The sequence below is a fragment of the Hemitrygon akajei genome, chromosome 9, assembly GCF_048418815.1.
Source record: "Hemitrygon akajei chromosome 9, sHemAka1.3, whole genome shotgun sequence".
NCBI classification, from domain to species: domain Eukaryota; kingdom Metazoa; phylum Chordata; class Chondrichthyes; order Myliobatiformes; family Dasyatidae; genus Hemitrygon; species Hemitrygon akajei.
Genome location: NC_133132.1, coordinates 128,162,481 through 128,175,538, shown reverse-complemented (window position 1 = coordinate 128,175,538; position 13,058 = coordinate 128,162,481). Strand labels below are relative to the sequence as shown.

The window sequence follows — 13,058 nt, the reverse complement described above, 5'->3', positions numbered from 1 at the left end:
CTGGATGTTGGGGTAGAAGGGTGGGTTGGCAAGTTTGCAGACGACACAAAGGTTGGTGGTGTTGTGGATAGTGTAGAGGATTGTCAAAGATTGCAGAGAGACATTGATAGGATGCAGAAGTGGGCTGAGAAGTGGCAAATGGAGTTCAACCCAGAGAAGTGTGAGGTGGTACACTTTGGAAGGATAAACTCCAAGGCAGAGTACAAAGTTAATGGCAGGATACTTGGGAGTGTGGAGGAGCAGAGGGATCTGGGGGTACATGTCCACAGATCCCTGAAAGTTGCCTCACAGGAAGATAGAGTAGTTAAGAAAGCTTATGGGGTATTAGCTTTCATAAGTCGAGGGATGGAGTTTAAGAGTCGTGAGGTAATGATGCAGCTCTATAAAACTCTGGTTAGGCCACACTTGGAGTACTGTGTCCAGTTCTGGTCGCCTCAGTATAGGAAGGATGTGGAAGCATTGGAAAGGGTACAGAGGAGATTTACCAGGATGTTGTCTGGTTTAGAGAGTATGCATCATGATCAGAGATTAAGGGAGCTAGGTCTTTACTCTTTGGGGAGGAGGAGGATGAGAGGTGACATGATAGAGGTATACAGGATATTAAGAGGAATAGACAGAGTGGACAGCCAGCGCCTCTTCCCCAGGGCACCACTGCTCAGTACAAGAGGACATGGCTTTAAGGTAAGGGGAGGGAAGTTCAAGGGGGATATTAGAGGAAGGCGTTTTTATTCAGAGAGTGGTTGGTGCATGGAGTCAGTGGTGGAGGCAGATACACTAGTGAAATTTAAGAGCCTACTAGACAGGTATATGGAGGAATTTAAGGTGGGGGGGTTATATGCGAGGCAATGGTTAAGGGTCGGCACAACATTGTGGGCTGAAGGGCCTGTACTGTGCTGTACTATTCTATGTTCTATGTACATTGTGCTCATTTTTTTTCTCTTGTTTCTAGTTATATTTACTTGTGTATTAATGAAACAGAAAGATGGAAATACTCAGCAGGTTAGGCAGTAACTGATGAAGGTATCAATTTGAAATTCCTGATCTTCACTTCTTGTGTGATAAACTGACATTTTGATAATTCCCAGCAGAGGTTTTTTTATTTCAGATTTCCATCATCTGCAGTGTTTGTTTTCTTTTTTGATTATTCTTCATATTAATGGCAATCACCTTTATCCAAGGTTCAACCTGGTGAGGGAGACAAGGCAGCATTGAGTGACATGAGATCCCTTTCAGGAGGTGAACGATCATTTTCAACTGTGTGCTTCATCCTTTCTCTCTGGGACACCATGGAATCTCCTTTCCGATGTCTGGATGAATTTGATGTTTATATGGTATGGTTATGTCTAATTTCAATTAACTGTACAGTTTATAAATGTAAATTTATTTCCTGCCTTGGAGTAAGAGAGCATAAAATACTGGCGTTTTCCCATTCATTTCTTGCAAGCATTTGGGAAGGAGTCCTTGGAACAACAGATTAAACTACTTATTTGCAAATTTATCAGTTAATGTTTTGTTTCTAAATGCTTTAGACTTTCTTGTTAGTAAACCCTTGTACAGTTTTCTGTAATGCTGATGCACTGGAGTCAGTTCAGCTCTTCAATATTCATTGCCTTGCACTGTAAAGTTTTGGCATTACTTAATTAGGTATTTACAGTATTCTGTTTATTTCTAAAATGTTAATTCTATAATTGTATCTAACAATATTCTGTATAAAAATCATAGGATGAAACACTCCATCTTGTGCAGTCACTGTCATGACTGAAACAAACAGTATAAAAAAAAAAGTTATAAGCTGATAACTTCATTTTTAATGACATTTTTGATAAACATCGCTATAGAAGCCTCATGTCATTCACTGTCAACAGAGATAAAAGTGCATGAATGTGAAATTCAGAGTGCATTATGATGATTGTTTATGTTTACAAGAAGAGCAGTATACAATAGCAAAAAATCAAATTGTTTGAATTTCACTGGCATAGTTTGCACTATGATAGCCCAGCTAATACACAAGCAAATCTTTTTTTCAAACTGTACCCTTCTTCCCACAAAAACAGTTTAAGCAACTGGAGTTGAGGGAAGCAAAGGTAGTTTTGTAGAGTATAAATGGGGATTATAATTTATAAATCATGATTCTTAGTCTATGATCTCCTGATCATATTGTTTGTTAAAATGAACAAAATACAGATTGCTGCATGTCTGCAATTTTACCCTCCTGGCCTGATGATATGTGAAGGGTTTCTTGGACCCAAAATACAATTAGGCCATGATTTTAGGTTTTCATATGAATCTATCTGCATATTTTTAGGAAAATTTCTTACTGGGTAGGAAGTGATGGCAAAGGGCAGTCTTGGATCAGATCATAAGCCTACCTCCTTCATATTTTGATTGTATTTGTGACCAGTTACTTATCTGTTTAATTGCAGACTACCTTTATGAGTTTAATTGAACATTGTAACAAAGAAAGATACTAAGCGAAGCCAATTGTGCTATTGGTTTTTGAAGTTAACCAAACTACAGGATGTGTTCTCTATTAACATTCTGCTACAGCTACCTTGTGAGTAGCATGATCAACATTAAATTTTTGAAATTGACTTCTGCTAAAAGTCAATAATTATATAAACATGATTTGATACATGAGCTCTAAAGATAATGACTAGAAGCTTTTTTAAAAGAAACCTAAAACCCTCAATTTTTAAAGCTATGTACTTCATGATAACTACTTCTCTGCAGACTGATTAAACATGTAACAGTGATATGTTTGAAGAAGAAAGCAAAATAAAAGGAGCCATCAGTATTTACATATCCAGCCAATTTGATTTGAAAATGGGCTGTTTACTTGCCAAAAAGCTTAAGTGGTGAAAACTGTTAGTCATTCAATGTAGAAGTTATTTCTGTATATGAAGGAAGTCCTCTAACCCACAGTTAACTTTGTCTTAAATTGGTAATTGCAAAGTTTTTCTCCTCAATCATAGGATATGGTTAATCGTAGGATTTCAATGGACATGATGTTGAAGGTAGCAAATTCACAACGTTATCGGCAGTTCATCTTTCTTACACCACAGAGCATGAGGTATGTATTCCAATCTTCTCTGCAGAAATTTGTACATTTTTACAAGTGTATGCATATGATTAAGATATGATTATGTATTTTACAGTAGATTTAGGATATTTTCTTTCTCCTCTGAACAATTCCCTATGACAATGAGAAATGTTCTTTTGCACACAATTGCTTTATAAAAATTACACTAATATCATTGATGGGCCTTTAAAATTCAAAGGAAGTGGAATGTTAGAAACTCTGCTCTTTTCTGTTTCAGTCATATTTCTTTTAATCACAATATCTGAATACAGGTTTCCCCCGTTATCCGCAAGTAGACCGTTCCCATGAAACCTTTCGTAAGCCGAAATGGTGTAAAGCGAAGAAGCAATTACTGTTAATTTAAATAGGAAAATTTTTTGAGCGTTCCCAGACCCAAAAAATAACCTACCAAAACGTTCCAAATAGCACATTAAACCTAAAATAACACTAACATATAGTAAAACAGATCTCCCACATGGTGAACTGCCTCTCTCACTTTCCACCTCCGATGTTTGCACCACCCTGAGCAGGGTGAATATACAGAAGGCAGCTGGTCCGGATGGAATACCTGGCCGTGTGCTCAGAGTTTGTGCAGGGCAGTTGGCCGGGATCTTCACGGACATTTTCAATCTGTCCCTGGCCCAGGCAGTTGTCCCCACAAGCTTCAAGATCGCCACCATCGTGCCAGTGCCGAAGCATTCCACTGTCACGGGCCTGAATGACTTCCACCCAGTTGCACTCACCCCCATCACTGCAAAGTGCTTTGAGAGACTGGTTCTGTCACATCTGAAATCCTGTCTGCCCACTACTCTGGACCCCCATCAATTTGCCTATCGCACCAACAGGTCAACAAAGGACACCACTTCACTCTGTCCTTATCCACCTGGAGAGCCCCAACTCTTACGTCAGAATGCTGTTCATTGATTTTAGTTCGGCATTCAATACTGTGATCCCCTCTAAGCTGATCGCCAAACTTCGCCAGCTTGGTATCAGCTCATCCCTCAGCAAATGGACCTTGGACTTTCTGACTAACAGACCCCAGTCTGTTAAGTTAGACAACCTCTCCTCCTCCATTCTCACCCTGAGTACCAGCGTGCCTTGTGTGCTGAGCCCTCTTCTGTACTCAGTATGTACAGTATGACTGTCTTCTTGTACATGGTTCTAATTCCATAATCAAGTTCACAGATGACACCACGGTGGTTGGCCTGATCAGAGGGAATGATGAGGCAGCCTACAGGGACGAGGTCCAGCACCTGGTCGCGTGGTGTGCCGACAACAGCCTGGCCCTTAACACCCAGAAGACCAAGGAGATCATTGTGGACTTCAGGCATGCTAGGAGCCATACTCACTTCCCCATCTACATCAAAGGAGCTGTAGTGGAGCATGTATCAAGCTTCAAAATCCTTGGTGTCCACATTTCCGATGATTTCACCTGGTCCCTGAACTCTTCCATCCTGATCAAAAAGGGGCAATAGCGCCTTTATTTCCTGAGGAGCATCAAGAAAGCTCACTTCTGTCCCAGGGTACTGACGGACTTTTACCGCTGTACCATTGAGAGCATACTCACCAACTGCATCACACTGTATTATGGCAATTGTCCTGTATTGGACCGCAAAGCACTCCAGCGGGTGGAGAAAACTACCCAGCGGATTATCGGCACCCAATTCCCCACCATTGAGAACATCTACCATAAACGCAGCCTGGGCAGGGTGAAAAGCATTATCAAGGATGCATCTCACCCTAACCATGGACTTTTTACTTCCCTTCTATCTGGTAGGTGTTACAGGAGCCTCTGTTCCTGCACCAGCAGGCTCAGGAAGAGCTTCTTCCCTGAGGCTGGGACCCTGCTAAACATCACATCTCAGGGCTAAACAGTATTGCACCCACATTGTACTGTGTTAGTACTTTTATATTTGTATGCTGTAGCACTTACTTTTTATTCGCAGTTATTTTGTAAATAACGCTATTCTTTTGCACTTCTGGTTAGAGGCTAATTGCATTTCATTGGCTTTGTATCTGTACTCGGCAGAATGATATTAAAGTTGAATCTAATCTAATCTAAAAGCAGGAATGATATTGATAAATATACAGCCTATATAAAGTAGAAATAATGTATGTATAGTGTAGTTTCACTGACCAGAATCGGGAAGATTAGGCCAAAAACCGATTTGTAGGGAAAAAATCGGCACGTACACGCATGCGCACACACCTGCCCGCGCAAGGCTTCACAGTCATGGTAGTCTTTCTCGGGGTAAACACAAGTCTAATGCGTGCGCTTTTTTTCATAAAAGCGAAAATCCTCTTCGGATTTCTTTCAGTTAGCGAAAACAGGTACTAATGTAGGTCTTTCGTAAAAGCGAAGTGGTGTAAAATGAGGGACACCTGTATCCTGGAAATTAGGCTTTCCATCCCAGAAATATTTTTCCAAAGAACAAAAAGTTAATGAATTTGTAGGTATTCTGTAGTTTTTAACTATTTATTGTGCTTTCACTGCGCATTTGTAATTTCTAATATTACTTCAGAGAATGTTTCTGACTGGAATTCTTGTGATATTCCTTCTAGAAAACAAAGCACAAAACTCCTTCACAAAGATCCCATGCAAAGTCATCCAAAAATGGCTGTTTACACACTACCTGCCTGAACTTATTCTAACATAATCAGTAACCTTTGAAAGTAATACTTCATGCACTCGTGTGATTGGGGCATTATGCTTGCCTCTAAAAAACGAATTTAACCAAAGAAAAGAATTTTAGAATTGAGTCAGCTGAGCCAATATTAAGAATGGTTTATAAGTAGGTGGTATTTAGTGTTGTATAGGTCAAGGACAGAAATGTGAAGATAAGTTATGCCATTAGTTATAATACTGAACCCATGTTTTTGGAGGGTAGAGGATGTAGAGTTATTCAGAAGAAAATAATAATGGAGTCTTGAAATTATAATGCCATATTAGTTGAAATTCCAATTTAATTTTTACTGGAGTGATGTTTTATCTTTTGTTTTCAGTTCTTTACCTTCCAGTGGGTTAATTAGAATTCTTCGAATGCATGACCCTGAAAGAGGACAGACCACTTTACCTTTCCGTGCACGGGATCAAGCTGAAGACTCAGATGAAGAAACAACTGTTAAAAAAACTTCCCGGAAGCACTAAGTTTCTTTTATTTGAACAGTGCTTAATTGAAGTAGGTGGGGTGTATGTGCGCTTGTGTGTTTTAAATGGACTGGTATAGTTTGAGGGTGGCAAAACGGTACTAGAATGATTTTCTTATTAAATTATGCCACTGCCGTTTTCTCACATGATAACCCAATTTTTCTTCATCTGTACCAGTTCTGTTTATAGCACCTTTGACTTTAAAATATATCCATTTCCCTGTATATTATTTCATAAAAACCTTATCACTTTAAGAGTACTTTTTGAAGATTTTCACCAGCTTTTTTATATGGCCTACAAGAAGAGAACAGTTTGATAAACTTTGGTACCTTTTGACTGAGCAGAAAAAAATTATATCTTTTAAGTCAAGTGTATGAAAAATACAATATTTGTAAGTTTCAATCCTTTAATATCAAATGTTTAATAAAAGGTAATTACCATTTTTAAATCTCTGACTTTTGAGAATAAAATAATTTTGATGACAAAATATAAAGCTGTTTTAAATTAGACTAGTGAAATGGAAATCATGGCAGTTGAAATGATATGCAGTTTGAAATGTGATGCGAACTAAATTCATGCATTCAGAGAATGTACAGAGTGTTGGGATGGTACATACAAAAATGTCTGAAGTCGACAAGATCAGTTGAGAAAGCAATTAAGAAGACATATTGATTGATTGACAATTGCATACTGGGTTATACCTTGTGCTTATTGACAAGGTGCCACACGTGAGGCTGCTTATCAAGCTATGAGCCCGTGGTAATACAGGAAAGATTCTAGCATGGATAAAGCAGTGGCTGATTGGCAGGTGGCAAAGAGTGGGAATAAAGGAAGCATTTTCTGGTTGGCTGCTGTTGACTCATGATGTCAAACAGGGTCTTTGTTGGGACACTCCTTTTAATGTTATTTGTCAGTGATTTGGATGACGGAATTGATGGCTTTGCTGCAAAGTTTGCGGACGATAAGATAGGTGGAGGGGCAGGTAGTTTTGAGGAAGTAGAGACTACAGAAGGACGTAGACAGATTAAGAGAATGGGCAAAATAATGGCAGTTGGAAGACAGTTTTGGGAAGTGTATGGTGGTGCGCTTTGGTAGAAGAAATGAAAGGGTTGGCTATTTTCTAAATGGAGAGAAAAAACTGAGGTGCAAAGGGACTTGGGAGTCCTTGTGCAGAATTCCCTAAAGGTTAATTTGCAGGTGGTAAGGAGGCAAATGCAATGTTAACAATCGTTTCAACAAGAGTATAGAATATAAAAGTAAGGATGTGATGTTGAGACTTTATAAAGCACAGATGAGAACTCGGGACTATTGAAAGCATGGTTGGGCCCCTTTGACAGGATGTGCTGAAGCTGGAGAGGGTTCAAAGGAGGTTCACGAAAATGATTCCAGGATTGATCAGCTTGGCATCTGAAGAGAATTTGGCTTGGGCCTATATTCATTGGAAATCAGAAAAATGAGGGGTGACCTACTTGAAACCTATCGAATGTTGAAAGGCTTCAATAGAGTGGATGTGGAGAGTATGTTTCCTATGGTAGAAGAATCTAAGACCAAAGGACATAACCTCAGAATAGACGGAAATCCTATTAAAACTTAGATGAGGATTTTTTTAGCCAGAGTGTGGTGAATATGTAGAATTCATTGCCACAGGCAGTTGTGGAGGCCAAGGTTTTAAGAATATTGAAAGCAGAGGTTAATGGATTCTTGTTTGGTCAGGGCAAGAAGGGATAGAGGGAGAAGGCAGAAGGCTAGCGATCAGCCATGATAAAATGGTGGAGCAGACTGTATGGACCAGATAGCCTATTCTGCTCCTATATCTTATGGTCTTATTATTAGCTACCACACTTTAAGGAAGATGTCATGAATTTTTGATGTTTTCATGAAATATCTGCATTGACATCTTCAAATATATGGGGACAAGCTACTACATTGGAAGAGCTTTCCACAATCCGGTGGCTAGTCAAACAACAGTGGGTGTATCCTTTGAAAACCTCAACTGTAACTGCAGATCCTGTGGCATCTGGTCAAATATGGGTAAGAAAATCACCTGATAACTACCTTACTACCAACCTTTCACTGATGAATAGGTGTGCCTTCATTTTGAACAATTCTTGGAAGCGAGGCCACAGTATACTCTGGACAAAGGACTCCCATGTTCATCACAAGAGTGGCTTGGTGATAACTAAGTTTGCCACACTTTGAAGGGCATAGCTGTGAGATAGCATCTGTAGCAAATGTTAAACAAGTCTAAAGTTAAACAAGTTAAACTAGACTTCATTGTCATTATGCTCATCAGATTGTTGGTTGCAAATGCTTCCTTCCCTGCTGAAGGTTTCTGGCATTTTCCATGTTTTTATTTGCAACAACCTGTAAAGCACTCAAAATAACCTTTATCAGACTCAACAAGCAGATCATACAATTATAATTTGAGGAACATCATGAGATGCTGGAGGGACTTACAGATACTGCTCGAACTGCTGAGTCCCTACAGCAGCATGATTTTATTTGGCTCCAAATTCCAGAATCTGTCGTCTTCTGTTCACAATTCTAGAAACATTTAGTTACAAGCTGAAGGGTTAGATGCCAGCCGGTGGTGTGTTGGCATCAGCACTGGTCTTCGAGGCCAGTGGTCCCGGGGTCAAACCCAGCAGCTCCTTGCACGCTTTCCATCTGTGCTGGGTTGGGCGTTGAGCTAGCAACTTGGCCTCATTAAAAAAAAACACAGAAAAAATGCTGAATTAATGGCAAGGTGCTACCCAATGCGTCACAAGGCACGGAGAGGAATAACAAGATTCAAGGTTTAGAGGATCTCCTATGGCACATGAGGCCTTATCGCAGCTGGTATAATGTGTGTTGTAGCGGGACTACCCCAGTTCTATTGAACAGCTCAACTTGATTTGTGTAATTGACGTAAAAAGTTTGGAATTTTTGTGTTCATATATTTAGATTAGCACAGCTAACTCCATTAATTTTTATGGAAGTCAAGGTGACTCTAGAATGATCCATAGTTATTTCTGTTGAAACCAGGGGCCTAAATATGAAAACGAACCTAAAATAGAGTATAAAATGTAGAGGAAAAATCTGTCAGTTATAAGGAGAGGCTTGTTTTTTATTTCTTGAGCATTATTTTTGTGTCTTTATGTAGTTGTGCATGAATTATAATTCTTTACTGCAATCATGCAATTTCATTTTGACAAAATATTTGTAGGCTTTCTGTAAGTATGAAATTTAAGTGCTAATTCATTCCAAATAAAAAAGATACAACTATTTTAGAAAGTAACCATCCAAGCTAATCAGCTCTGTAATGCTCTATGAACTTTACCTCTGGCCACAACTTAAGCCTAAGAAGAATTTTGAATCTGGTAAAGTATTTCACTTAATGTTCATGTTTGAATAAGGTACTGAGTCCATGGTCTATAATAATATTTCAACTGTCTAAATTATGTACTTATTTTCCTTTGGAAAAAAATCTAGAATTAAAAAGCTATATCGTTATGCCAGAGAATGCATGGTCTGGGCTGTTTACCTGTCAGATAATAGCAAATTATGCAATATCCTCAGAATCTTCGACAGTCATTGAAGCGAAATTGAATGGCTTTCACTGAGCAGGTATTTTGACATGGATTTTCAGTTCAGCTCTTTCATGGTGAAATGGACTGCAGGAAGACACGAAATTGGGGAACACTTTAATTGTCCTTTTGATATTCTAATTACAATGGTATTAGCAAAGCATATTCATTTTGAGCTAAAAAAAGTGTTGTTTGATGGTAGTGTTAACAAACATTCACTACTTTGGGTATTATATATAACTTACTGCTGGCTCATTATTGACTTCATCCATTATAAATATTGATTTATTGATTTTATACATTATAAATATTATAGTTTAATAGTTTTATAATTACCCGGTAGTTGCAATGATGCTGCAGTAGAGCTGCTACTTCACAGCATGAGAATTCAATTCCAGCGGCCTCTGAAAGAAAGTTCTTCCTCTGTGCGCAGGGTTTCCTCCAGGTGCTTCAGTTTCCTTCCACAGTCTAAAGATGTACCAATCAAAAGGTATTTGGTCATTACAAATTGTCCTGTGATTAGGCTCGGGATTAAATCGGTTGGATAGCTGAGCGGCAAGGCCCAGTGGGCCAGAAGGACCTGTTCCACACTGTATCTCTGAATAAAATAAGGATCTAGTATATAATTATAGGCCTGTCAGTTTGACGTCAGTGGTGGGTAAATTAATGGAAAGTATTCTTAGAGATGGTATATATAATTATCTGGATAGACAGGGTCTGATTAGGAATAGTCAGCATGGATTTGTGCATGGAAGGTCATGTTTGACAAATCTTACTGAATTTTTTGAAGAGGTTATGAGGAAAGTTGACGAGGGTAAAGCAGTGGATGTTGTCTATATGGACTTCAGTAAGGCCTTTGACAAGGTTCCGCACGGAAGGTTAGTTAGGAAGGTTCAATCATTAGGTATTAATATTGAAGTAGTAAAATGGATTCAACAGTGGCTAGATGGGAGATGCCAGAGAGTAGTGGTGGATAACTGTTTGTCAGGTTGGAGGCCGGTGACTAGTGGTATGCCTCAGGGATCTGTACTGGGTCCAATGTTGTTTGTCATATACATTAGTGATCTGGATGATGGGGTGGTAAATTGGATTAGTAAGTATGCAGGTGATATTAAGGTAGGTGGCGTTGTGGATAATGAAGTAGGATTTCAAAGCTTGCAGAGAGATTTAGGCCAGTTAGAAGAGTGGGCTGAACGATGGCAGATGGAGTTTAATGCTGATAAGTGTGAGGTGCTACATTTTGGTAGGAATAATCCAAATAGGACATACATGGTAAATGGTAGGGCATTGAAGAATGCAGTAGAACAGAGTGATCTAGGAATAATGGTGCATAGTTCCCTGAAGGTGGAATCTCATGTGGATAGGGTGGTGAAGAAAGCTTTTGGTATGTTGGCCTTTATAAATCAGAGCATTGAGTATAGGAGTTGGGATGTAATGTTAAAATTGTACAGGGCATTGGTAAGGCTGAATTTGGAGTATTGTGTACAGTTCTGTTCACTGAATTTATAGGAAAGATATCAACAAAATAGAGAGAGTACAGAGAAGATTTACTAGAATGTTACCTGGGTTTCAGCATCTAAGTTACAGGGAAAGGTTGAACAAGTTAGGTCTTTATTCTTTGGAGCGTAGAAGGGTGAGGGGGGACTTGATAGAGGTATTTAACATATTGAGGGGGATAGATGGAGTTTACGTGGATAGGCTTTTTCTATTGAGAGTAGGGGAGATTCAAACAAGCGGACATGATTTGAAAGTTGGGCAAAAGTTTAAGGGTAACACGAGGGGTAATTTCTTTACTCAGAGAGTGGTAGCTGTGTGGAATGAGCTTCCAGTAGAAGTAGTAGAGGCAGGTTCAGTATTGTCATTTAAACTAAAATTGGATAGGTATATGGACAGGAAAGGAATGGGGGGTTATGGGCTGAGTGCGGGCCAGTGGGACTAGGTGAGTGTAAGCTTCGGCACGGACTAGAAGGGCTGAGATGGCCTGTTTCCATGCTGTAATTGTTATATGGTTATATAATTTCAGATGTCCTTAAAGATCTTCAGGTTAATGACATACTTTGCAAAGAGAAATTTCATGGATATCTTGCCAGTAAATGACTAATATGTTGAATTGAGAATGATGACACATAATATTATAATTTTTCACAACTTTGCAAGTAACTTTTTTTTAAAGGTCAAGTGCTTTGCATCCTCATGCTGAAATTATATGGCATACCAGTAACTGAAATCTTTCTTAAGTCTGAACTGTTGTGAGATTTATTGATTTAGTGATACAATGTGGAATAGGCCCTTTGAGCCACGCGGTCTGAGCACCCCCTGACAAACTCAGTTAACACTAACCTAATCATGGGACAATTTACAATGACTAATTAACTTTCCTGGTACATTTTTGGGCTGTGGGAGGAAACAGGAGAAAATCCACGCATTCCATGGGGAGGATGTACAGAGACTCCTTACGGAATGGCTCGAGTTGATCTCCGGACTCCAAAACAGCCTGAGCCGTCACACAAACTGCAACACCTCCATGGCGTAGATGGTACAAGAAGTTATGGAATGTATAGTTAAAGTCAATCTGGTTGATATATTTAACGACATGGTCACACAATAAGCCAAACATTATTATAGAAGCTCAGATCGTGATTGTAGGATTGACGTTTATTTTGCCTGCCTTTTCATGATCAGACAGCTTTTCAAGCTTTATAGTTTGCCAGGCTTTATATATCAAGCTGTTATCACTTTCTGTTTGTGGAGTCTTCTAAACAAGTTTGCTGCCACTATTCCCATTGCAGTAGGAATAACGTGTCAAGCATGTGGTTGTAAAGCATTTCAAAACATCTTGGTGTCATGAAATTTTGCTTTATTAATATCCTTTTTTAAGGCCTTCATAAGAGTTCATTTAAAAGCTCTGGCACCTTGCAAAATCAACACCACAGTATTTTTGAGGCTTGAGCCACTGTAGTTAGAACTTCTGGATTACAGAACCCATTGTCATGCAAACCTCCAAAGAAATATTGGCATTGAGTGGTTTTATGCCATGCCATGATTTTTCAAGAATTCGCACTGACCTGCTTAGTGGGTGTCTTGGTTAATTTCATGGTATTACTGATGAGCATCGGTAGGTAAATCCACAATTCCCTTGTACTGTAGTTCCTGAAGTTGACCTTGCCTGTTAGGAATGGGTAAAATCAATCAAAATTCACAAGCAGTACAATGCAGTGCTCTGTAAATAGCTTACTGTACTACAGGTATAATATAATTACTGATA

The 13,058-nt window shown here is 39.1% G+C and overlaps 1 protein-coding gene and 1 long non-coding RNA gene across 3 annotated transcripts in view; one reads left to right on the top strand and one right to left on the bottom strand.

Moving 5' to 3' along the window:
- Positions 1 to 6,720, top strand: part of LOC140733514 (structural maintenance of chromosomes protein 6-like) — an 82,589-nt gene extending 75,869 nt beyond the window's left edge. The window contains exons 25-27 of the mRNA XM_073056947.1: positions 1,179 to 1,331; positions 2,973 to 3,070; positions 6,083 to 6,720. Coding sequence (XP_072913048.1) covers positions 1,179 to 1,331; positions 2,973 to 3,070; positions 6,083 to 6,227 — 396 coding nt within the window. The 3' untranslated portion in view covers positions 6,228 to 6,720. The remainder of the gene's footprint in view (positions 1 to 1,178; positions 1,332 to 2,972; positions 3,071 to 6,082) is intronic.
- On the bottom strand, positions 1,025 to 12,960 carry LOC140733516 (uncharacterized). 2 transcript variants are annotated; one of them, XR_012100299.1, is made up of 4 exons: positions 12,859 to 12,960; positions 10,130 to 10,261; positions 9,751 to 9,880; positions 1,025 to 1,185 (listed from the first exon to the last, which is right to left on the bottom strand). It is a non-coding gene; the product is annotated as an uncharacterized lncRNA (long non-coding RNA). The 2 variants fall into 2 exon arrangements; XR_012100300.1 differs by lacking the exon at positions 1,025 to 1,185 and adding an exon at positions 8,799 to 8,929.
- Positions 12,961 to 13,058: the final 98 nt, after the last annotated feature.